Here is a 26,946-nt window from a genome sequence, read left to right as displayed (position 1 = left end):
ACTGAAAACTTTGACAGTAGACTACAGCTCAAAAGCAGACAACCAGGTTTAGAAAGAACTAAAGCAGCAGCTTGTAGCATTTTTCTGATGAATGCTGAATGTGCCACGGAGAACAGCTCAGTCTGCTGCAGCATATGCAGCAGTTCCCACAGTCTGGGCACTGCGCTGGCATCTGGCATTAGCTGACAACTGTCTTCACCTTCTACTGAGGTCCACTATAGAGAGCAAAATCACTGATTCTCTCACGGCCTATTTATCAAAACTGCGATTCTGGAGTTTCTCTTCAAGTAAACAAAGGGCAACAGACCTAAGTGGTTAATGTGGAGCACTGTGCTTTTTTGCATGCAACATGGTGGGGAAATTGAAGAAAATCCATCTGGTTTAAGAGAGGAAACAGAAAGCAAAGAAGTCTGTGAAACATGTTCCAGCTGAAGGCCTCCCTTCTTTGCCAGTGACGTGATTTTAACATAAGAAAAGTGACACATCTACAATTCAGCCTTATTGCTCTTCAAGAATAGGAAATGAGGCACCTGGTAGGAAATCAATTATTTAAAGAGTCCATGTGCTTATTAGAGATATAAATAGCAACTCTAGGTCCTACATCAGTAAGGAGGATTTCCAAGGAAGAGGAAGAAAAACTCCATCCACTTGCAGTAAAAAATTAAGAAAAAAAAAAAAAAAAAAAGAAAACCTCAAGCTATATCCAAGGTGCACAGAGCACGAATATCATCTGTCTACCAATGCCTTCTCTTTCTTCACCATAGCACAGTAGCTGAAAAGAGATGCCCACTTGTTTCCTAGAGAATTTTCACCTGAAGATCCACTTGCTGCAACTTGTCAAGGGTTTCCAAATCAGACCAGCACTATCAGCAGTGATGCTGGCATGTTGCTAGGGTCTTCCACGCTCCAGAACTCTCAACAGAAGCACCACTTCACTATCTTATTCAGTATCAGAAACCAACGTAAGCGGGATGTCACCATTTGCTCTAGGATCTCCCAGCTTCATCCTCCGCCGCGTGTCACTCGAAGAGGTGCGATACCAGAACAGCACCTATGCCTATCCGAGTTACGGCCTCTGTGCTAAGAACTCACCAGTTGCACTGGTTCAGAGCAAAGAGCCACGTAACACATCCTCGACTGAGAGCAGGCAACAGGGGGCCCAGGGAAGGGAATTAGAGAGGAGCAAGTACAGAGCGGTATTGCCCCCTAACAACCTCTCAGGTCCCAGTGATCTTTGGCTCAGAGGTTTCCTGAGTTTTTATACTGAAAGCTAATTTTATACTGAAAAGCTCTACAATATTTTTATTCTATATGTCTGGCTGACCACTTTTTCTGCTGCCCCTTCCTTTGAAAATAAATCCTGCTGTCCTGCCAGAAGGGTGCCTAAGAAATCATGGGATCAGATACTGCTTGCCATGAGACAGGGCAGATGTAATGTTTTGAGAGGATGTTGTGGTCAAAAATTTGCTCTTGTAGAGATACCAGATAACACTTGGTAATATTTTCCGTTGGAAATCAATAGGGAGTATTCGCCAAACTCAGAACGTCCCAGCCTCATACTACATGGACAAAGTGAATGGAAGGAGAAAGAGGAAGAGAGGTAAACTGTGTACAACAACAAGGACTGCAAGTAAAGGAAAAATCCCTCTCTGTTAGGCTGTGAACAGAGACAGGTTGGGGGCTAGCAGGCAAGAGCTGAATATGGAGAAGAGGTGTATGTGTTACTGTTGGCCAGGAATGGGCCCATGCTGCCAGGAACATGCAAGTCTTGCAGCTGGCTGAAAAGGACCTCTTTCCGAACAGGACAGCAGGCCTGTGGAGAGCATTACTCAGCTGACCAGTGGGAATCTGCCAGTGGAAAGAGAAACTTTCCTTCTCACAGCAAGAAAAATCTGTGGGCATTTCAGACAACTGCTGATGGAAACAGACGGAGACGTTTGCCGAGAAGTGGAAACGCCTTGGCCGATAGAAAAATCCCCATGTGGGGAGACATCACAGAGGGCTATGAGGACAGTCTGCCCTACAGAAATGCTCGAGAGCCGTGTTCTGCAAAAATGCATCTACTAATACCTTCCATTTTCTTTCTTGTCTGATTTTGCCTTCACTTTTTTTCTAGTTCTCTTCCTCCTTAAATGGAAGTAGCAGAAAAAAAAAGGAAAAAAAAGAAGAAGAAGAAGAAGGCTGAGTTGCAAATACCATAATTACAGTTTCAGGAGACAAAGCAAGGAAGCAAGAAATGGCTGAAGGCCTTTGCTACACAGATCCAGATGCCTTAGAACTTTCTTTGTAGATGTCTTGTTTCCGGGTAGTTATCGGTGTGATGTTCTGGTCTCTATTAGGAAGACGCTGAAGAACAAACCATTTATGAAGTTGTACTGGAAGTTAATTAAGTTGATTTTCCCTCAAATACTCGTGCACATAGTTTGGAAAATAAGAAGTAAGTCAAATAATTTTAAGAACTTCAAATGTAAGGTTTTCTCAGGAGAAAAAATTAGTCTATATTCTACCCAAACTTTTCAAGAAAGTTCAAGTTGACAGTGCATGTAAAAGACATGCTACATCAAACATGTGATGGTAGCTTTCCTTGATCAAGACTTCTACGTATCTGCCATTTGGCATAATTGGCTATGACTTTGCAGTGATGTTGATAAGCAGATACTTGATGATAAGAACACAAGAATTTTCAGCAAGCTTCTGACCATCTTAAATAAGGACCTTTCCTAACACATCCATTAGGTGGTGCTCCAAGAGTAACAACGGGGAAGGCTTTGCTGCTCTTCAGGAGCTCCAGAAGGAGCAGAAATACACTTAACTTGTTAGACTTCAAATTATGGTGGCAAAAGTTGGAGCATAGAACTGCATACATTTGGGAGACAATTTAAAATATAGCTTTCCTTTCTTGAATGGGTAACAAAACACACTGTTTACATTACTCCTACTTGGCATTTCTATTGTTTAGTGTATATTGGATTTGATCATTTATTTTCTTTTGTTACCCTGAACAAGACAAGCAAAAAATAAATAAAAAGAATTATCTAGTGTCCATGGTAACAGAACTAACCAAAATATCTCATTCAACAAACTGGCATTTTGCATTCAAAGAATTTCTAATACTTCTTATGGCAGCAGTTTGTAAACATTTTTCAGTCTCTAATTCTGTATAAATGTAAGCAGATTAGGAATACAAAACACTGTTTATGCTATCAGCCAGCTCTATACTCTCCAAGGTCCCAACAAATCACACTGGAAAATTATAAGCTATGAGTCCAATATGCAAATAAGGCAATTCTTCAGTTTATCCAGATAAAAACAAGAAGGACAGTATCTTTCTCTCATCTTTACCCCCACCCTAATCTAAACATATATAAAGAGTGCAAAATCACAAGCAGCAGCCAAGCTAGGAAATAATATGCAGGTCTTGGCTTTGCAACTCAGCCTGTGCAGAATCAGTTACTGGAGATACCAGAGACTGGGGTCAAGAACTCTATCTTCAGACATGTTTGTACAGCACATTGCAAGATTAGGGCTTGATCTCTGCTGATACTTTTAGGTGTTCCACAATTCACATAATAAACAGCATTTGTAAACAAGAAAACAGACACACAAGCAAGGTCTAGTTCCCACCTGGGAAAGGTGTGGCAGTTCTGCAGGCTTTTTCTAAGCATCTTCTGCACCTACTGACATCAGCGGAAAACTAAGATAGTCAACAATTCACATTTGTGAGCTTCCAATTCAAGCAGAGGCTGAGAGGGCTGGAATTGTTCAGCCTAGAGAAGAGGAGGCTCAAGGGGGATTGTATCAATGTGTATAAATACCTGATGAGGGTGGGCTAAGAAAGATGGTGCCAGACTCTTCTCAGTGGTATCCAGTGAAAGGACAAGAGACAATGGGTGCAAATTGAAACACAGGAAGTTCCATTTAAACATAAGGTAAGGTGAGCTTTTTTTTTTTAAAAAAAAAAAAAAAAAAAAGAAACACCTCTAAGAGTGACCAAACATTGGAAAAGGTTGCCCAGAGAGGTTGTAGAGTCTCCAGTTTTGGAGAAACTCAAAACTCAGCCAGCCAAGGTCCTGAGCAACCTCCCCTAGTTGATCCTGCTCTGAGCAGGTGTTGGACAAGATGATCTCTGAGGTGCCTTCCAACCGTAACTACTTTGTAGTAATCATACAATAACTTCTGCACGATGCCAGGCACAGCTACTGTCAGCCTGCATCTATGCCTCTCCCATGACAAGCAGAGATAGGCAGAGCAGTAAGCCTTTCCTTCCAGCCACGGTGACAGCAAACTGGCCACGTCAAACACGTGATTTAAGGGAAGTCTGGCTTGACCTTCCATCCATGCCGCTGCCCTCTGGGAAACAGAGAGAATGTGGCACAGACAAAACCACTGCTTTCCAGCCTGGCTAAACTGAGAACATCTTGCCTGCATTCATCATGCTTCGCCATGAAAAGGTCAGAGAGCAGAGATAAAGAAGGTACAATTTCAGGAAAAGATCAGAGGTAAAATCTTGCCCCAGATGCAGGCAGCAGGAGTTCTGCTAATAACTCAGACATACATGATCGAAAAGCTCTTCTCAGCTGAACACCACATCCTGTGACACTGCAGGCAACCATGCCATACTACCTTCTTCTGGAATTGCCATCTTAAAACCACTTTCTCCCTCCCCCCCCAATCTGCCCTGGTGGTCAGGTTCCTCTTTCAATTTGGCCAAATTAACACATGGCCAGAGTACAACTATTTGTCCTTGTGCCAACCTTGGCCTTGTAACTACAGTAGACTTTCTCTCCCTGCTGGTTGCCATTCCCAGCTGCACTCAGTATTCCTCACCCCGTCCCACCCTATTCCAGTCTGAACACGGCCAAAAGGAGTCGTCCACGTTGCACCAGGCAAGGACTCAGTAGTGCCCGGCACAGCCACGTTCACACTACCTGCGAAGTAGCTCATGTTGCACAGGTAGCCCATATGTGAACGTTCACAACATTAACTGATCCCAGGCAAGATTTTTATAATGGAGCCAGGAATTTACCCAGCGGCTGCATTTGCTGAAATGCTTGCAGTTCCTGCAAAAGTCTTGCTGAAGCTTTTTCATTATTAACTGTATTAATTAAACTCATCGTAGGTAATGTGTGTGCTTTTCTCTACCACTGTGTATGGGCAGTTCATCTTCACACAAAGTCGTCATTGTCAAAGGACAGCGTGGAGGGCTGGAAGCCAGGAATTTATGAGTCCTGATCCCCAGCCTGCCAGTGACCTTCCGCGTGGCCTTGGAAAATAACACTTCGAGTCTTTGTTTTTTTAGCTGTAAAATGGGAATAATAATCTTTATTCGTCCACCATTAAAGAGGTGGTGAGAGGACTTTATGTGGTGCTTGGGATTTAAATACGTTTCCAAACAAATTTTATTACAACCAGTTGGGTTTTGTTAATCCATTTTCAGCTCATCTCTTGCTACCTCCTCTGCATTTGGTGATATTGGTTGCTTTATTTTCATGAGTATTCTAGAGCTAGTTGGATTTCAGAGTTGTTACAACCAAAATAAGTCTAAATGGAATAATTTGCTTAAACACCGAATTATACTCTTACGAAATGCATCTACGGTTTCCAAAATTCGAAACCAATCTTCCTACTACTGCAGTCAAAAAAGGCAGAAGGAAGCCACCTCTTCTTTTTCCCATTTGAAAAAAAATGCACCACATGTACCTTATTTACTTCTTTGCCATATTTCCCCACATCAAAAAAGTCTCTATTTGGGGAGTCAAGGAAAAGAAAATGCTTAAGAGAAATCCACAGTAGCTCCTACAGCAAAGAGAAGCCTTTGCAGCACATTTTTCCATGTTATTCATGGAATTGATAACCGAGTGGGCAGTTATCCATTAACCTGCCCATTAAATGATTTCAACATGTCATCACCGTGGAACATCTTCCTAAACTCCATGTTTATGTTTTATTACAGAAATTAATGAAAGTATTGAAAATTTTGAATATACAGCTGTGTTGATTTGAAAATATTAAAAAATAAGTACATTTCAAGGAATAGAGTATGATCAAGTAACAACCATCGAAAAGTTGGTTGCTACGCAACCAAAATATTGTCCATATTATCCTTATCAACAGATGACATATTGTATGAAATAATATAATCCTGTTTTTTTAAAAAAACCAATAGAATAAAAAGCTGTTTAGGGGTGGAGAATTTGCAATAGCTCAGAATGCTGTCATAAACCTGAAGAAAAAGCAGTACATCACTGGTACATACTTTACCAATTACAGAACCATAATGCAATTATTAGGATTATTTATATGGCACCCTTGATAATATATATAAATTGCTTACAATGAAGCAAACAAGTCTGAAGATATCAGCTGCAAGGTTTCAGAGGCAACGCTTAGTCAAACAAGATTCTGGGATAATATTTTCATACTGTGAAGCCAAGCAGGCTGCTTTATTCATGTATTGTCTTAACTTGTACATGCACCCTTCTTTTACTATGTACTTTGAATAGGTATTTGTTAAAAATGTTAGTGCTGCTGTATTCTAGCAGGATAATAAAATATTGAAGGTTTTGTTCTAATTCCACAGAATAGGTCCAGAAGAAAAGACCTATACACCTTTCTCCCCTGCCTCTCCAATGCTAGATAATCCCAATGCTCTGAAGAGAAACTTCCTCATATTCTACTTCTCTTTACTAGACCTCTGATCAGGAGCCTTAAAATGTTAAGATAAAAAAAACCTTGATTCTTATATAGCTAAGGCATGTAGAGTCCACACCATCAGGTGAAGGAGCTCCAAGACGACACCTGTTACACCTACTTTACTTTTTCAGAAAGCCATAAAATGCTTGTAGTGTAAATAAGAATCAAGTGTGGAAATGCAAACAGCTTCATGGTTATTTAAGGTTATTGTGTGATATTAGAATGGCACCTTATTCCATATAAAGTTCTGCTGAAGCCAGCACGATAACTGAGGAACTAAAATGCTGTCTACTGTGAACTACGGATCTGGAATCCAGAAGTAGGTCATCTGCAAGCAGATTATATAACGCTACCTGCAACTGTGCAACCTGTTTTTATGTTGTGGCCAAAGACTCATCAAGAAGTGGTTTCCATGTTCCATCCCATGCACCTCACTGCCACCTAGACCACTAAAGCACTAATCCTACCTTCCTGAATAAGGTTAGTATGAGATTATTATCAGTACAGTTATCAGTGGATAATACTTTCTTCTTCCCCCCAAATTAAAAATTTTTAAGGTGGAATAAAGTCTACTGTAGCTACAGTCCTCCATCAGAAAAATAGTAGAAGTTATCAGAGTTCAGGCTGCTAGCAGCACCAATCCGTACAGCTAAAGATGGGCATGCGTAACAATTGCGAAAAACCTATGGAATTAAGGACAGCAAAGTAGTGACTATTCCCTGTTCTTACTCTGATGGTTTCTGCCACTATTGCCATTTTTTGGGGGGGAAGGTGGGGGGGAATACTAGTCAATCTGCAATCCCTCAAATTGCTGTTGTCACAGCAATCATGAGGATTTTTTTTATTTCATAATTTCAGGCAGCTACACACACCATGAACTTCAGATCACAAAACGGCAAGCGTGACCTCTTTCGCCTTTACGCCTGTTCAAAACACTTAACCAATATTTACATCACGGGGGGAAGAGAGGAGGAGGATTGGTATGTTTAGCTCGTGGATGGAGAGGCTCAGACAGAATGGTTTATCCTAAATCCAGGTAACCAGTCTCTTGCAGAGTCCAGACTAGAACTCAGAGCTCCCTTATTTGCACCAGGAAACAAAATTCTTAACTAGTGTTGAGCAGGGTAAACCGGGGAATGTCAGTGGAGGTGCATCACTAACCTTGAGCTGACTCTCTGTTGACAACATTTCAGCAATTTGCATAACACATGTGGAGTCTTGCAGAACCAAGAATTATTACAGGAATATGCAAGTGACAGTAACTCCAGTCACAGAAAGGGACATAAGATTTTATCCCTCTTTGAGCAGCTGCACATGCTGCTGTACTAGAGAACACTAAAATTGTCTGTCCTTAACCAGTAACTTCACTGATACACTTGAAACACCCTGTTTCTGTTTCCATGGAATTTGGTGTTGATTCGGCAAAAAAAAGGCAGAGGTACTGAGCAATCCAGTATTTTTGAAAACCATGTAGCATTTAATTCTTCTTTACCAGAGTTTTGCCTGGAGAGTAACCCTTCCAATGGAAAAAGCAAGGAAACACTTGGAATTCTTAAATACAGATTTGATCTGCGAAGCTCTTGTCTTCTGGCCCTTATCCCACAGAGTTCACGCTTAACTTTAAGCACATGTTTAGTCTCACCAATGTTAAGTAGAAGTTTAAATGAGTGCTTGGAATGAGTCTGTAGCACTCAGCATCTTGCAGAGCTAATCTTGCATGTGTTTATTGTTACAAATACAGAATTCTACCACAGTACTTTATATTTCCTTTAGGAACCAAAATGGTCATTACCCTGCTATGTTTTATGAATTATTCCAAACAAATCTGAAAAGATAGGATGCCAGAGCTAAGTGGCCACTTAAAATGTCACAGAGAAAACCGCAAAGAAACTAAAATTATTTTCCTAATCTGCAGTTCACACAGTAAACAAATAAATGTACCCATAAATGCAGATTCCTTATCAAATATGAAGTTACTTATATTCCTGGACTTCTAAGGACAATGTATGAATTAAAATACAAAACCAATACATGTCACCACTAACTATGGAGGTCATAAAAGGCTGATTTTCAGACATCTCAGTTCCCTTCTAAATGAACCTTTACTTACCTTTCCGTAGCTCAGCAGGATTATCCTCACCAGGACAACGTTGATGTGAGCACCCAAGGACTCATCGTGGTAAATTTCATTAACCTGCAACAGAGGGCTCATGTTAACCACGGCCTGGGTAGTAGGTAATTAAAGCACTATCTTTAACGCACTGCCATTAAGACAAAGATCACTTGTGATCAGATACAAAAAGGGCAAAATTCCACTGACACGAGAGGGTGATTTTCCCTTTCCAAACTCTAAAGCTCCATCACAGTCTGCAGACATGCAGGAAACCATTTAAAAGCCACGCAGCACCATCAGAGACTTGGTGTTCGCAGGTGTTTCAGCTGCAGCCCGAGGAACAGACTCGCCCGCACCTCCGTGCTTGCTGCACCCTGGTGCAACCGTGAGATGCAGCTGAGCGGATCTCACGGCACCGGCTGCGGCAGCAGGGAGAGTCACGGCTCTGCCCTTCTCCCAAGCCCAGAGCAAGCTGCTGCGGCAGGCGAAGCCGAGCAAGAACCGCGAGAGCTCTCTACCGTGCAGGATGGAGCCGGGGAGGCGGAGGGGCGAGCACAGCGACGGGCTCTGCCGCTGCCTCCTCGTTAGAGCCATTCGCTAGGTCAGCTCAGCTGCGTCACGTAACTCCTGCACCTGGGAGTCGCGGAATTGCACTGACACGAGGCTATGCCTGCCCCAGAGAGCGGAGGCCACACGGGCTGCCTCGATTCTGAGTCAAAGCTAATCAGCGTTCAACTTTGCAAGCAGAACAAAATCTACAGAATGTCAACAAATAAGAAAACTTTCTTTCTTTTCTTTTTCTTTTTTTTTTTTTTTGTACCAGATTGCATAACTGAACATGCACATGGGCAAATCACCCTAGGACCACTGAAAAGAGAGCTGTAAATATTTAGAGAGAAGAATGAAATGTGGATGTATAAAAATTACTTAGGAAGCACCACTACAAGCAAGCCAGGCAAGTACTAACTTCTAAAGAAGCCAATTTAGATAATCGGTGATGAGCAGATGCTTGAGACCATTCATTTGAGCCAAGGTGCTAAGCCAAACGGCAGGAATTTAGCTTTATGAATTAGAAGAGGCAGATGAGATTCCCTGTGAGGCAGACATCTTTCCTGAGACCTCTTCCTCTGCCGCCAAGATCCTTGATAAAGGCTGCACCAAACTGGACTGCTTTATTGGCTGCACAAAGATTTTATTTTTTCCGACAAAAATGGAGTCACTAGTATAAGCTAATAAGTAACTTCCAGAATACTTTTCATTAAAAACATAATAAATAATGCCCTGCTTCTTCGGTCAGCCTTGGCTCTAATGGCTCATCTTTTATTTCTGTAAAAATCATTAAAATTAAATGCATCAATGTAGGTTTTACTAAGCAATCTCCATCGATGTTCTGAAGCGAACTTTAATTCATTCATCAATATCTTTGGATAGCAGAGCCTAACTTTATGCCTGGTGAGAGTGCAGGTTTTCAGAAGCCCCGAGCACCTTGCGCGGACAGTGGGGGAGCCCCCGGGGCTCAGCAGCGGCCGTGGGGCACCCGCCCGGGCGGCGGGGAGGTGCTGCGGGACGCCGGGGGCCGGCTCGGGGCCCGTCGGGGAGCGGACGGGGCTAGCAGCAGGCGGCCGGGAGCCCGTCCTGCCTGCGGCCACCTCCAGCAGCAACGCTCTCGCTGCAGGGCAGGAGGAGCTGATCTGCGAGGAACGGCTTTGCAACCAGTACCGCTGGAAATTAGATCATTTATTTACACGGATAAGTGAGACTGGGAAGACCAGCTTTATATTCCCGCATTTAAAAATTTTTTTTGCTTTCAGGGATATTATTGAAGACAGATTATGAAGACCTAAGTTCTGGACGTGGATTTTATGAAAAATCTTTCACCCAGGAAAAAGACCCTTGCGTGCTGACACAGATGCTTCGTCGTGATTTTTACTGGCCGCTGCCACAGTCCTGGGCATTACCATCGTGATGCAGGGATATTAATTTGTCTAATCCTCTGTGTACTGGAAAGAGCATACATGCATCTCCAAAGCTGAAATAGGCTGTAAATTATCTATATGTGAAATGAATACTGAACATGAAGGTCTGTGCGCAGAAGACACTAAACACAGCATATAAATAAGCACTTAATTAGTTCATAACACATAATCCAAATTGCTGCGCACCACTTTCTCATTAACTTTCAGAATTTAACCTAAGCCTCTCTTAACAATACGGAAGCAACAGAACAACCGTATCGCTGCTGCATGCCAAAATGAGACTTGGCATGCAACTGCTGATGAACTGAACGGAAACACTGTTTGACTGCTCATGCAAATGACATCTAACAAACAAACCGTGAATCAACAGAAACACGTAAGCCCTGTAAAAAGCTGTCTGACTCTCCCGGGATGCTGGATTCTGTGGAAGACAGTAGGTCAGGTCGAAGGTCTGGATCTTCATTTCACTTGGAAGGGTGAATCCAACCCCTCTCTGCACAGCAACTGAAGGGAACCTCTACCCCTTTCTCTAAGCTGAACTGCAGCCTGACTGCGAGGGTCTTGCAGCACGTAAGTATTACCTTGAAATAAATGCCTATTTTTTTCAGCATGACCTAAATTGCACCTGTGTGTTTCTGGAAGTTATTAAAGAAACAAAATCCAAGGGATTGAGGCTTATGTGCTCTCAACAGTTCATGACAAACGCATACATGGAAAAGGCATTCGTAGACCCTGGCTTAGACTCTTTAAAACTTCCACACGTCACTTTAACAGGAGTGCAAAGTTTACCTAAAGGAAATGATAGCACAGAGCACGAAATCCAACCAATTTGTGAAATTGGAAAGCTCCAAGCTCTTCTCCAACACAGAACTGCTGAATTAAATGCTGAAATGCTTCAAGGCACAGATCGTCAGTCAATGGCTATGTATGTTCAGATATCTGCATAACACACACAAGGGCCTGAAAATGATCACAAGGTACTTTTACAGCACTGTACCACCATGCACTTCAGTAGGATAACCTGATTTATCTCAATAAAAAAAAGATGAGAAGTGGATCTGCTGTTTGTTCTTAGCTCAGTAAGAATCAAGTTCAAAACTACGCTGCTGCACAGGAAAGGAGGGTGCCCAAAGAGCAGCTCAGAATCAAAGCTCCTCAACTGAAGCAAGGGAAGATTTTTGTATTAAACTTCGTTAGATGTCCCACAGCGATTCAGCACTTACAGAGGGTGATGGAGAAGGCTGGGTAAATCTCAAGGAGTTCAAGGCACGGTGAAATACTGTGAAGGGTCTTTGATAAAACTACTGTAGGCCACAAACTATTTTGGGACAACCCAGTATTGTGGTTTATTTTTCTGGAATATTTCAATCAAAACAAAACACTTCTATCTAAAGGAACAGAAGTTGTTCAGAAACCAGGCTGGCACAGTTTGGTGCCACATAAGGAGAAAAAGGACTTTGTTTACTTTTTCTTCTCTCTCATTTTATAATTCTTCTGCCCTAAGCAAATTTGAAGCCAACACAGTAACCAAGTAGAATACATAAAAATAAATAAATAAACAAATAAGCCAAGCGTTTGTGAGGAGCATTACGCTTTGTAAAAGAAACACTGCAAAGTTTCTATTATTGAGCAAAATGAAGACCTATCCTGAAAGCGAATTTTGAAAACTGTTCTGCTGCAAATAATAAGGAAGAGCCTAGTTTTTGCTAGTGTTGTTGCAGATTGGGTTACCTGCTGATAAAGCTGGCAGGACTTTTAGGGAAAGTCAAGTGGTTTCCTGAATCCCCAATTAAGCTAATGCTCAACAAGAGAAACAATGTTACGTGGATTTTGGCAAGCCACGGGCGAACTCATTCACGCAGTCTGAAGGAGTTTCCAGCTTTGCAGTGCCTGCTAACCTCTCTTGTGCAAAGGACAGGGCACGGCCACGTCCCGCTGAACCACAAATCACCGCGGCGCGGTCTGCTCCGAGCCGCACCCTCCGCCGCTCCGCGCAGCCACCGTGCGGCCGCGCAACGCCCGCAGCCTCGCTGAGCGCAGACCGCTGACGGGCATCTCCTACCTCCAGCCCATGGCTGCCATCAGCCTCAGACAGATCTGACCCGGCTGCCCCGGGCGTCAGAGGACGCGCCGAAGCGTTCGCAGGGGGCACAACGCAAGAGGCAGTTTATTCACCTGCCCTTTTAGCTACCACAAACTCCCGATCCAGCCAACCCAACCAGCCCACGCTGCGGTCAGCCAAGCGTGCGTAGGTCACTCGTGTTGCAGAAATTCCCTGCGGGCAGAGGGGCTGGCAGCGCGGCGGCCCCTTCCCCGGGGCACAGCCGAGCTCCCGGCAAGCCGCCGCGGGAGCCCGGCGCGACGGGCGGCTCGTCCATCGGCTCGCTGCGCGGAGGCCCGGTGCCCGCCGGCGCCCAGGGACTGCCTGCCGCCGCGAGCAGCGGCTGCTGCAAATTACAGACGAGGAACCAGCGACGTCCTGGCGGATCCCGAGCACGAACTTTTGTAATCTGAGCCCTCCTAAAAGCACTCCCCTCTCTATTTTTTTTTTCTGTGTTCCCACTTCAAACAACACTATCCTCTTCCATCTTCATCACCTTCTTTATGCATTTGAAGATCCCAAACTAACATTTCTGACATTCCCAAAGCTTCATCCCGATCCCATGGGAATAACGTTACACCAGTTCCTCTAGTGGCTACACTATGGTCACAGAGAAAGTCATCAGGCAAAATCCAGGGCTCGCAGTCCCCCTTTCCAGTCCTTAGACGGCATTTCCTCGTTTCCTCAGAGGAACTCCTTTTTTTTCCCTGCAAATCGTCGTTGAGCGCCACGAGGAAAAAAGAATAAAGAGAGCACACAACACAGCCGAAACTTAAAGGTCAAACTGTGATCTCAGCTTTGGAAAACATCTACTATTCCGCTCAAAAACACAGGCCATACAGGCGAGATTAGAAGTGCTTGGCAAAGTACATTGCAGAACGGAGATAAGTATCTGGCGTGTTGTATGTAAATACACAGCCTGAGTTCTGATTTACCTTCGCGGCTGTGGGAGCTCAGTAGATGTTGCTAAGTCCAAGTTAGCTGCTTCTGATCAAAAGGAGAAACAGGCTGCCGAGCAGATGTGCTGGCAAGGCTCTCGTTAGCGCGGTGTTACGGGCTCTATCTCGTTTCTGTCTGTACCACTGGCTTTAGAAAGGTCAGAGACTTTGTTTTCTGACTTCATGACTAATTTATTTTTCTTAGTTACTCCCTCAGGCTCTTGGAACTGCCCAGTTTTTGCCTCTAAAGCACAGCACAGTGTTTAGAGAAATTTCTCTAAACACTGGAAATAAATTATGTTTGCACCAAAAGGATTAGCATTTGTTTGAAATACAGTCTCAAGACCATTTTAATAAAATTAGCTATACTATCATAAAACAATTAAGTGGATTACTTTATTGAAATTAATATAAGAGACGGAGATGTAGTGTTAATGCAATAATAAGGCAAACTCTTCAAATCTAAGTGGCTTGGTTTAGGAAAGTGTCCAAAATTTGGAAGCTGATTCTAATTATCCCCACTCCATCACGCAGACCACAAGTGTCACCTCTCAAAAGCCCCTGACTGCAACCTTTACAGCTAAAGTCCATGTTGATACTTGGAGTAAAGGAAAATGTTTCTTTTAACAGTAATCATTCTCTTCCTTAGGGATGATACCAAAACCTGGGTGATGTTCAGGGCTACATACAACAGGCAAGGCATATTCCATTTAATAATCATGAGAAATGCTCATCTAATTGACATTGGAAATAATACCCCTGTGAAAACTAATAAAACCTTTAGGAGCTCAGAAAGAGCATTTCCTAAGGGACCTACTGAACATCCAATATAATGTACAACTTTCACATCCACTATAGTGTGGCAGTCAAAATAATGAATAAAAATAATCTTCTGAGGCCTTATCAAAAATTTTTCTTCCCAAAAGTCAAACCTACTAGTTTATAACAAACAATCTAAAAATGGAGTTAGCTCTCATACACATATTTAAAATTTTAACGAGCTGCAATTCAACTACTAACAACAGAAATCCCTAAGATGAGTAGAACTGCTCTTGCATTTGTTATGTGCGGAATTTCTTAGAGCTAGTTCAGATCTAAAGTGTGCATATTAATCATTGGTGCTTTTAAGTTATTTAATTTTAAAAGCCCAGTCAACTCTATATTACCAAAATAACCTTCCTGTCCTAAAAAAGCTTGTTAGTTTATAGAAAATGTGGTTCCGAATATGGAGCGCATCATTATTTCAGTGTGTTCAATCACCACTTCCTTTCCAACAGCTCGAATTAGACAAGCTTTGCAGGTTTTCATCCAATTGTCAAGCTAAAATGCAATGGCATTTCTGCCCTTTCCTCACATTTGGGACTTGCTGCTCTGTACCTGAAAGTCTTCATCCATCACCATCCAAAGACGCGAAAGTGGGATTCTCACATATAATAGCGGTATCATGTACATCCCTTTAAAGAGGGCACACAACATACTCCAGACTGCCTCAGGGCCACATTTCCAAGGACCTGCTTGGTGCTGGGAGATGCGAGTGAAAGCCTCGTGGGACCTTCCCAAGCTCCCAGCTGCATATCTCCCATTGATTTCAGTTATTCAAATGAAAATCTGCTTAATGCATTTGCTTTGGAGCTCAAGTTTCACTTAAACGCAGGGAGAGCCATAATCCCAGGGGCTGATTTTTAAGACCGACTCCCTCTGATTTCAGTGGCAGGTAAATGACTAAATACTCAGACAAATCTAGCCCAAAGTGAGGCCTAAATCCTACTTAGGGTCTAGCTCCTGTGGAAATAATAGTAGTTAGGCACCTAACTGCTTTGAGGAGATGGGTTTCAGCATCAAAAAGATTTTGGGCCATATATCCCTTACACAGCTGCTTTCCCTGCCTCCCGCCCAGAAATGGTTTAAAATCAAAGTACATAGGTTTTAGTGAAATTCTTTCAGAAAATACACAAGGAGCAAAACTGTCAGCATTAGAAAATGAGGTACTCGATGCAAGCTTCAAACATACTGTCGTGGGAATGGAGGAAGGAAGGCAAAATACACAAGGAAAGGTTACAGCAGGGCCCTTACTGGGAAAAATCACAGTTACAGAGAGAGGGATGAAAGTTGCAGATTTAAAGTCAAGACAGATGGATACATCCAAAAACATTTGCAGTTGAGCTGATTTCATGAGACTTCACTACTTTGAACAGTGGAAATATTGTACAATCATACACTTTAACTACGCTTCTTTAATGCCCATCCAACCTCAAAGTGTCCCACGGTGAAAAGCCTTTTGCTTCACAACAAACAAGGTGTTTCTAGCCTAGTACTTTTTAAGAATTTCCCAAACACTTGTACAAGCAGATAAAATCTCTGCCTTTTTTTGCCCTTCTTTTTTGCTGAAATTATATTACTATGCATGTTCTTGTGTACACTGTAAGCTGCAATATACCTCCCCAAATCTCTTTCGCCTGCTACAGTGCTCCTGCACGCTATAAATACATCTAATCTGTGCAATGTGTGGGCTCAAACTTGGAAATACAGACGACTGTGCAAGATAATATCCTACCCAAGAAGAAACGCAGCACGACGTACAGAAGAATATGGTGCAAGCATGAGGCAGCCGAGGGTCTCCGAAGTGAGAACAACGGCATTTGACCCCCAGCCGAAGTGAATGTCCCCCTGGTGCTGAGCAGAGCAAGGGGAGCAAGATAAACCAAAGTTTTTGTACGAGCAACTATCTGGAGGTTAAAAACGGGGTGGCAAGAGGCCTAGCTCACTGCAGCGAAACGGCTGGCGCACAGTCAGGCGATACGTGGCTGCAGCCCAAGGCGTTAAAAATCCTCTGGCATCGATCGCCATTCGTTTGGGACCGTGACTTCATTTCCAAACTTTGGGATAACTATTAGCATAGCTAGTCAAGATAGCCAGGACACCCAGCCCCTGTTTTTTCTCTCACTTTATGGTTTTTAGGTGTGGACTGTAACACATCGCTTAAGCTGCATAAAATGGATTTACTGAGTAAGTCATTGCACTGGCTTGAAAAAAATATATTGTTTTGATTGGGTTGGTGATGGGGTTCCGCCCAAGTTCCCTGGGAAAAGTTAATTAAGGACAACTGCTAGCGCCATCATACACAGCAGAATCAAGCAAAATGGGGAGAAGGAGCCATGCTGGGAGATGTTTCTGGGAAAGCGATTATGGGAACGGACAAAGAATTTTGCCTTCAGCAGTTTGGGCACAAGGGAGAATTCACCTGGATTTATTTTATTTTTGGAACCACAGAAACTCAACTTTTTTGATCACTTCTTATCTCCAGCAAATACTTCCACTACTATTTTTTTTTTATTTACTGTGTAGTCTTTGATTTTATGCTTAATGCTGTGTTACCGTGCAATGCTAACTGACTGTACCCACAACCTCGTAGGGTACATGCAGTCTGACGGCCATAGTATGATCTTCCACGAGATTTAAAAGGTCAGCTGGAATTTTCCCTAGTTGTCCATTCTCTTTCAGGTATTCTTGGACCTATGCATCCAGTCAGAAGCATGCTCTACACACACAACACCTAACAGCTAGAGATCCCAAGCCTTTTCACATTCGCTCTTTTTCTCTAAAAAGGGGTAAAAAGAACTTCTCAGGGAGCTGGAAAAGAGAACAACGGGATATCAGCAAAGGAGACCAAAGCAATCATTTACATAGCACTTCTCCTTGCATTTTTCTAGCACTGTAGGCAAGAGCTAGAGGAGCTACCAATCTGCTGATGGAAGAAGACAGCGTCGCGTCCCACATTGCGCTGTGCAAAACCAGCAGCCAGGAGACACAGCTCCCGCAGACATGAAAGGGGAGGCGAGTGAAAGGATCGGATATGCATGATGAAGATCAAAAAGGATTGGACGTGCAGGGTAAGGGACTCCAGCATCATCTGATACTTCTTCTAGAGGCACTCCATCCTGCAGTAACAAACTGTTGCTCCTCTGTTCTTGAGTAAAGCTTGGAGAGCCAGAAAGAGAGAACTGCTCACCACCATCCCTGTCCCTCTGCTATAATATAGTGGTCAGGAACTGGCTGAGTTTTGAAGAAGGAAAGAATGAAACAATCCTAATGATTCCCAAAGGCTTCCCAGAGCCTCCTGAGAGCCTTAGGGATAGCAACGCCTTACCACATGTTGGGCACAAAGGGAAGAGACACATCCTCAGACCCCCAAAAGACACGTTTCTATCTCAGATCTCACAACAGAACAACTTACTGCCTATGCCAAGATTTGTTACAGCCCTGTGGATATGGTCACACAGGCTGCAATTTCTAAACCACTTGCAGAGACAGCATGCTTAAGAGTTGTTATTTCTTACAATTTGTGTTGGAAGCTTTGCTAAAATTAGGAACAAGTATATTCTAGAGCTGGAACATTTATGGGTTCTTTACCATTACTGTATGCTTTTTTCCTTAAAAATAGATTTAAGTGACATGATAAGTAAAGAGTCTTGTTTAATCTATTTCAGCCTGCTTGCCACATTCCTGGTTAAGCCTGTTTGGCTTGTTAATTTAGAGAAGTAGAAAAACATCTGTTTCTCTGTAGATTTTGTTTTAAGCCTCAGAGGAAACAAACCACACAAATAAATAAAATTCACTATGTCCTTTCTGTTGGAATATATATATTTACAGCCATCTGAACATACACTAAGTACCCTATAACTCTAATGTTAGTCTAGCTTTCTAAGGATTTACAATACTGTTATAAAATGTCAGTGCAATTGAATTTATTTCACACAAGAGATTTTCTTAAATTGTATTCCACTTCTCATTTAAAATGAAAAACAGTGACATTTTATATTTTGTTAAAAGAATGTAATAAAGGAAGAAGAAAACAAGCCTCATAATGAAACTACATATCTTGGAAAAAATACATCCCAGGCAAAATGTACTTGATAGCCTGGATTTCTGTCTATATTTCTATATGTCTATATCTATATATCTGTCTCCATGGCTTGCAGTGTCAAGAAGTCACTGTAGGTATGCATTCTTTAAGTTTCTTTTTAAGCTTCAGCAGACAGAGCAGACCTACAATGTTTTGCTCAACTATGTTTCACTAAGAACATGTTTGCAGAAACTGAAGTTTTTACAGAAGTGTATTTTATTGAGAAGAGCTTCCTGTTCCAGATGAGAATGAGAAGGACAAATGTAATCTCAAAAGGAGCTGCCAATGAAGTGGAGGGCTAACAATCACTCTGGACAGAGCTTCTCTCTCTCATTTTTTTGGCCAAAAGAACAAAACATATTTCAATTCTGATCTATAACAGAGAAGATTCTTCAAAATTTGATTTCCCCCCCCCCCCAGATAGAGTCCTTGCTTACTGACAGGTGTACTAAAGGGCTGCTTATGGCCAAGTCTACTGTGATGACATTTAGAAAGGAAAAACGGTTCTTTCAAATGTAATATTCTCTAGTGTCTGTCTGCTTTCATCACTACGACAGTATATAGTCTGTTGCACAGATAATGGTTCTGAAGATTAAATATTTAACTAAGGAAATCAAAAGATGTCAGCCATTGAGTAAATACTAGATCAGTTTAAGAAAGTTCAGTGATATACTGCATAACATTTTACTATGGTGCAAACAAAGAAGTAGAGAAGTAGTTAGGTGGCCTGGGACCTAAAGTGATTGTTGAGGAATCAAAGAATTGAGTAGTTCTAAAAATGTGTAAGCCAATTTAAGTTTCTAATACAACCATATTTGAACACAGTTCTCCAAACCATGTCTTCCTCAGGAGCTTAGTTTAAGAGAATACATATCTTAAGTAAAATGACTTCCAAAGACCTTAGGCCCTCGCCCTGTGCCCCCATCCATTGAAACACACAAGCAGGGCTTTTTCCTCACTGAAGAAAATGACATAATTTCAGGGGCAAAATCCAGGCCACTTCCAGAAAAGCCAACAGGGGAGAAGGAAGAGAAGGAAAAGGGGCTAAGGAAAAAGCTGGCAGTGGGACTCTTAAAATGTTTAAAGTATGTTTTGACGGATGGGGGCATCTTTGATGTCTTACTCAAGTGGCTAAGCCAACCTACATTCCTTCTGGTCTCACTGTCTCCCCACAGGGCAGTTACCAGGGTTGTACTCACAATATTCATCAGGGTCAGCAGGTACTTCTGAACGTGCTCTTTCCCATGGAATTGAACAACTGAGTCATCAACGCCCAGCAGAACTTCAATGTTGTAATCATCATCAGTCGCGTGTCGGCGATAGCGCCGCCTGGAGCTATGCACTCGGTCTTCGATAAACCTCAACACACCGTCGAGACTATCCAAATTAGTGAGGTTAGCCTCTGAAATCAAACACACAAACGAGTTACCAACCAGCAGAGGCTCAGAGTCAGGTCTCAGCAAAGCTGGTATAAAGCCAACGTAGCAGCGTTTATTTTCCGAATGTTATGTAACAGCCCGAGTGTCACTTAATGTCAATTAACAATAATATTTCGGCGCAATCTCACCCAAAAGATCTTTACTTTGAAAAGTAAAAGCAACACTTTCTACAAGCAGTATCGCATAATAAATACAAGGCCAAGAGTATTTTAAGTCATACCCGTGTCTGATGAGAACAATGCAGCTGTTTGCAGGAGAACACTCAGAGACGCTTGTAACAGAACGAGACTGTTCAGGGGCCTTGTGCTACCACAGATGTCCTCAGCTTCAGAACCATCGTTAAAGACAGGCACCACACTTCAAAACATGATCCTCCGGCCCCCAGAATCATATTTCAAGGCAAGTGCAGTTGCTGATATAACTTTTTCACACTCAGACACGTAGCAGTAAAGCAGTCCTACCCTTTCAACACCTCAACTCCTTTCCCAGATACACACAAGTGAATCAAGAGCAGTGACATGGATCTTTTTTATCTTTACAACTCAGGAACATATTTTAGATATAAAATGAATTCAGTTGTAGCTACATGAAAGTATTTCTTTTAGCAGCTTTTCATCCTTCATTCCAAATTTGTCATGTCACATTGCATTACTGTATGTCAAAGAACATCAGGTGCAAGACTGGCCAGATTTATTAACTGTTTCTAATAGTGCCCCCATAGAAAAAGCACGCGCTCTGACAGAACGGGATATGCTTGACATGGCTTCTGCATACTGAAAACTAACTTGAAAATATGGACTCTTGACATTTCACCCTATAGAATAACAACGATTACCGTTAATATCATTATCACCATTTGCATTACAATGGGCCCCTAGGAGGCCCAGCAAGAGTCTCTTGATTCCAGTGAACGGTAGAAAAAGATTTGTTCAAAGAGGCTCAGAACAGCAGGGAGAGAACTGTGGATTTATTAAAGGCTTCTAGTGCTTAGTTCAGAAAAAACATAACAGAAAGCAAAGGCTGGAAGTGAAAGTTGTCACCTTCAAAGCAGATGCAAGAAACAGCACTTGGAAACGCTACAAAAGAAAGTGGATTTTCCATCTTCATTTATTCAAGTTTTCACATCAGAAGGGGCTGATGTGGAGGAGATGAACAAGTCACCAGGTTATTAGGCTCGTTACGTGTGCTCTTGCCTTAGGACGGTTCCTTAGGTGCCCGTCGCAGCAGCTCCTGGGCAAGGCGTGAGGGGCGCAGAGCATCCCAAGAGCTGCCTGCCGCAGCCCGGGCAGCCCCATCGGGCCTCCAGCTGGCCGGCGGAGAGGTGCACGCTGCCCCCCATCTCCCATCTCCACTACTGGCCTTCTCCTTTGCTTTGCACTGTGTCTTGCACATGCCTGAGCGGGAGAGATGCTCGTCTCTGTGCCTCCTGCAAGAGACCTGCACTCAAAGGACAACCGTGGAAAGACATACATGCCTGGACAGCCTTTTACCACTTCTTCCCCAACCTTTAAGGACACGAGACCCCTGTGCTGCACTGGAAGCTATTCCCTCTATCGCCCCACAGAGTCCCACATGCCAGCACCTGGCCCAAAAACATACCCATGTGGGGCTCCTACACCCCCACAGAGCCACAAAGGCCTTCTCCAGGGAGGGCAGATTTTGATGCAGCCAGTGAACCCAGCGACCGTCTTCACATTGCCAGCCTCGAGGCTCCCAGCAGCTTCTGCTCCTGGGGCTGCTGGAAGTTTTTAAAATGAGGTTGGGCAGAATGAATGATTCAGCACGAAAATTTGCTCTTCACGCAGAGCCCAGCTGTCACTTGCAGGTTGGCCGTGGCGGAGGGAAGCAGCCAAGCCTCGCCGCGATGGGGAAAGCTCTTTATCAGGGCTCCAGGCCTGTCAGGCAGCCAGCTGCAGCCCCATCTCGTGGTTTGCTCCACTGGGAAAGCTTCACAGTTAATCCTTGCTAGCGCCCAAAAGTAATTACTTTACTATCACAGAGGTCTCAGGAGATTCGCTATAGGATCATGGGGCAAATCATATATTCATGATCTGTAAGGCAAATCACAGTTACTTTTAAAATTTAACAATAAATCTTACAAGCTCTCTAGAAAGTGAGATAGGCTGGCAGGGGCTGCGGGTCGCGTCCGCTCTCTGCTGCTTACAAAAACTACAGTGATAAGCAGCACGGCCAAAGCCACTGGACAAGCTGCCGCAAAGCCGCGGTGGCTGGCAGCGGGCGAGGGACGGCCTCCGGGCGCGAGACTGCGGACGGGGGCTCCCGGGGCGCGCGGGGCGGCAGCTCTGCTCACTGCGGGGCAGGCCAGCCCCCGCCACCGCGCTGCTATCTTGGCGGACAGCTAGCTGTCAAGGCATCTAGAGCTTTTGTGCTTTCCTTTCTTTCCTGTCTCATGTGTTGAAGTCAAACTAACTGCTGGCGTGGGCTCTTTGTTCCTGCTGTGAGTAAATCAGCTGGAAGCACAACGTGACCCTACCATCCAGGGAAAACTCCCTGTCCTCCCTCTTTGCTCCTCATTTCAGCACTGTGACCCTCTAACCCTGACAGTCCCGGGGACTCCCGAGGTTCCCTGGGAGTCCTCTCACTATCAGTGGGTGCCAACTATTTTAAATTTTGCTTGATGGCATAAAATCCCCCACACCCTCATTCATCTCTGTCCCTTGGGTGGCAGCGTGGTAGCACTGGCACTGCCGAGGAACCGACCCCGTGTGCTCCCCATCGGAGAGCGAGCCGCGCCGGCTCCAGCCGCCACCGGAATCGTCCCAATACCAGCAGCCCAGCTCAAAACATTTCTGACAGTAGCTGCAAGACTTTTGATTCACATCCTGGCTTCCCACTGACTTCCCGGGGGCCTCTCTCGTGACAGCGAGGGATGCCTCCACGCAGAGCCCGACCACACATCACACATTCCTCATCTGCACTCCTCTGCCTCGCCGTCTCTTGGGTGACAAACTGTCGGATTCATTTGCCCATACTACGTTATGCCAATGTCGCATTTGCTCATAAATGACAGTAATATCCAAATCAAATTAATACCCATACCTTACTATAGAAGGAGTGAAACACAATTCCATCCATGGTAAATCAGAAATTTGTCAGGTTTGAGCTTCTGCCCTATCCACCCATTAACCTTAGATTTGACATCTCAACTTTCCTGTTACTTCAGATAATTCTGTTGCTGTATTGTTATATTCTTAACAATGTGCCAGAAAAGACAAAGGAATAACTCAAAGAACTAAATGGGACACCAAACTCCCCTTTCACAAATTATCTTCCTTCTAATTACCCCAGCACCTTGTACAATAACTTTCCAAAAGTCATCTCAGGCTGCACTGTATTTTACTAAATCATCCAAGACCTCTCCATCAGATGTTCATTTTCAGTAACTTTTGCCAAATCAGTGCATCAGCCACTAATTATTGCTGCCAACTTTGTTCTCCATCTCCCAAGAGCAGACACTTGGCATTTGCAGGGGCTAACAATAGCCAGTTTTGAAATCTTCTTGTTCCTACTAGAAAAAGTTCACATTTATGAAAGTTAAACCCTGAGAGACAGAGTTTTATTTTTCTCTTGAGCTGGCTATCCAGAATAAATCAAAGGACAGCAGCACTGCAACAGTTCACCCACAAATCCCTCACAAATTCTGCCTTTTCTTTCAAGCCAGCTAAAAAGATCATTGATGTTTCAGTGATTTTCTCCTAATACTGCAAGTCATCTTCCAGCTCAACAGAAAAAGTGACCAAGTCGTTGATAGAAGGCAAAGCTGTGCTTGTAGCTAAAGCATAAAACTGGAAGCCAGGCAAGCTGGGTTGTCTGCCTGCCTCTGACACAGACCTTCCCTGTGATGCTGGAAGATGATAGCTGAGTCCTGGGCAACAGTCTGCCAAGGGAGAAGCATGTGCAGAACCCAGCTTTAGGTGTCCTCCATTTTTGCTTGCAGGTAATGCAAGCAGGCGATCCCACCTGCTCTTAGGTAGCAAAATCCTTGTCGTTTGCTGACTCAAGAACCAGATGATGTCCCTAGCTGTGACAGCCCCGTGATTCATTACTGTGTGTAGAGCACATCGAGACCTAAACAGAAAAGGTCTTTGTACTGTGCAGGTGCAAATCGTTTCCACCATTACACATCATATGAGCTCCCTCCGCTCTGCTCTCTTCCAAGCAACGTGCGGGGTCCCAGTCCACAGTCACATCTGCTTGCTCTCGCACAGAAACTGTTCCAGTTGTGAACCTGTGCAGGGCTTCAAGCCATCATCCAGCCTGTATCAACCACAGCATCAAAGTCTTAACACCGGACCCCCCCGGCACACCCTGCTAGTCTGATACAGGAATTTTCCACCTGTGACAATTCAGGATCTCTGACACCACCTTATTTTCTGGGAAATTTTGCCTTGTTCATTAATCTTTGATATCATGTGCTTTCCACAAACCTAGTTACAGCAGATCTTCTGATTCTGCCTTACCCGTTCTGTCAAACAGATGCTGTGAGTTACCGAAGGGTGAACACGCTGCCTGCCATGAGAACTCTGCCTCTCCCCGCGTTTTCTGTCGCTCCCTTCATGACACCCAGCAGAACCGCAGGCCTGGGCTGTGATCTTGTTCTGCTGTTTGATAACACTTTCCACAAAGCTCAGGGAAATACGGTTGCACCTACAATTCTTAGGAGTCTCTTGTGAATCTACTGCACTTTAAAAATACCATCTGCTTCAGGGTTCGCCAGACTCACAGACGCAACAGCGTCCCAACAAAACAACAACTAGTTTTTACCTTCTCTTCCTTGTAGGGGGGAAAGGTGTTTTGGGGAAAGCACAGAGCAGAGACCAGGGCAGGCAGGTGGGAGACTCAGCTATGGGATTTGTTCACAGCCATCATCTGAGGCTTGCCAACAGAGCAAGCCACTCTAATTTCCTTTTAAATATGAGTGTGCAGCATTCAGACTGACCGGCCAACATTTGCAATGCAGCTTGTTTTCCTTTGCAGATGCTTCATTTGTCACAGCAGGACCAGGCAGATACCTGAGCTGACTGCAGAAGACCTCCTTGGTGGACTCGCGAGACAGAGCCTTTCCAACTCACTGCATCGCGCCTGACCCCTGGTCCCACGCTTCCAAAGGAGCTCCTGGCTGCTGTAAACAACAGGGGGTTTTTTATTATTATTATTATTTTTTTATTTTAACTCCGGTGACTCAGACCGAAGGCCAGGGAAGCACCGCTGGACCCAGGGCTGTTGCGGCCGCACACCTGCACATGCAGCCCGGCGTGGCGGCGAGGCCACCTCCGGAGCGCGCGCTGCTCGGCTGCAACGCGGCCACCAGCAACGCGCCTCGGAGGCCGGGACTCGCCATCGCAGCGCAGGCGCGAGGCCGTCCGTCGCCCGCTGCCACGAACGCGGCGGACGCGGGCTCGGCGGCAGCGAAGCGCCAGAGCGCCTGCCAAGGGGCTGCTCTTTCGGGAACGGCGCGCGAAATCGCCGGCCGCCTGCCCGTACTGCTCCCTGCTACGCGTCCACCGGCCCTGCCTGTCCTCCACGACTGACCGACTTCGCTGTTAGCCCCCAACGAGCCGGCTCACGTACGTACTGAAGTCCTCATTTGTCTGCCCTGGTAAATGAAGCCCAAACCACGGAGGTCCAAGACAGCAACAAACAGCCAACTAATCTTGCTCTTTATCCCGACGTTTTTCAAGTTCCTCAGCTTTGTTTTTTTTTTTTTTTAATTCCTGCCGGTTGTGTACATTTATGATGTGCCTCGTTTATTTGCAAACCAATAGTTTCCTTGATTTTGCCGTTTTATATATATAAAACTACTGATATTTGCAGTCCTTCTCACCTTTCCCTTTGCTTTCTCTTTCACTCTCTAAACATCCTCTATCTGTCTCTCCTTCTCCCCTTTACATTCCTGTTCAGCCACTTTGGTCTTTCATAATTTATAAATCCCTTTTTCATACTACAGCCTGCGTTTGGGCCCGTATGCTATATATCATTCATAAGAAAACTGGGTAAATCCATCAAGGTGAACTAAAATGGAGGAGAGCTGCTGTGGGGTGAAAGCAAACTGCAAACAGCCTATACAGGAGAAGGAAATCGCACACGGTACAACGGTGACGTGCTACAGAGTTAGTCCTGTTTAAAAAAGCATCCCCAAGAGGACAGTGCCTCAACAGAAATTTAACTTGAACTTGGTTTTCGCAGGATTCATGTGATCTCTGGAATCACGGATTAACACGGTGGCTGCCGCCTGGTAAACCCTTACCTAAGATCAAGTATCAAATTCTTTTTGGGTGTGTGTTCAAATTCTTTCTCTTCCACTTTTTTTGTATAAACCAAGAGCAAGACCACACTAGTGCAGCCCACAGAACAAATATGCAGCCGGTATCCTCAAAGAGGTCACGAATCCTACTCCAGCCCTTATCTGCAAAAAAAGCAGGAATTTAAATGGAAACTGGGGGGCTGCACACCTGGCTAATCGTATGATCCCGTTATGAGCGTCCTGCCTCTTAACGCCAATTCTAGGCAAGTCAGATTTTGACCCAGAACCTTCCTTGGGCAGGACAGTTGTCCCATATTAGCCAAATGAATGCACGTTACCCGTGCTGTAGCTGCGTGCTGCTGTGCTATTTACAAACGCACAAACACGTACGCACCCGACATCTTCGTCATTATAACCACGGTTTGGGTGCAGCGCTCCGCTTCCTTCACCCGGCGAGCCCGGAGCAAAGGTGAGGTTATCATCCGAGCTACGAGGATAGGAGAACCTCAATTCCCTTT

The 26,946-nt window shown here is 44.1% G+C and overlaps 1 protein-coding gene across 1 annotated transcript in view; it reads right to left on the bottom strand.

The window, feature by feature from the left end:
* The window catches only part of ADAMTS2 (ADAM metallopeptidase with thrombospondin type 1 motif 2), a 186,621-nt gene that overhangs the window by 41,421 nt on the left and 118,254 nt on the right, over positions 1-26,946 (bottom strand). Inside the window, exons 4-5 of the mRNA XM_062587339.1 lie at positions 19,924-20,126; positions 8,804-8,887 (exon numbers count right to left, since the gene is read on the bottom strand). Of these exons, the coding sequence (XP_062443323.1) occupies positions 8,804-8,887; positions 19,924-20,126 (287 nt within the window). The remainder of the gene's footprint in view (positions 1-8,803; positions 8,888-19,923; positions 20,127-26,946) is intronic.

Source organism: Rhea pennata, chromosome 14 (assembly GCF_028389875.1).
Source record: "Rhea pennata isolate bPtePen1 chromosome 14, bPtePen1.pri, whole genome shotgun sequence".
In the NCBI taxonomy this organism is placed as follows: Eukaryota; Metazoa; Chordata; class Aves; order Rheiformes; family Rheidae; genus Rhea; species Rhea pennata.
This window is presented reverse-complemented; position numbering and strand designations above follow the sequence as displayed.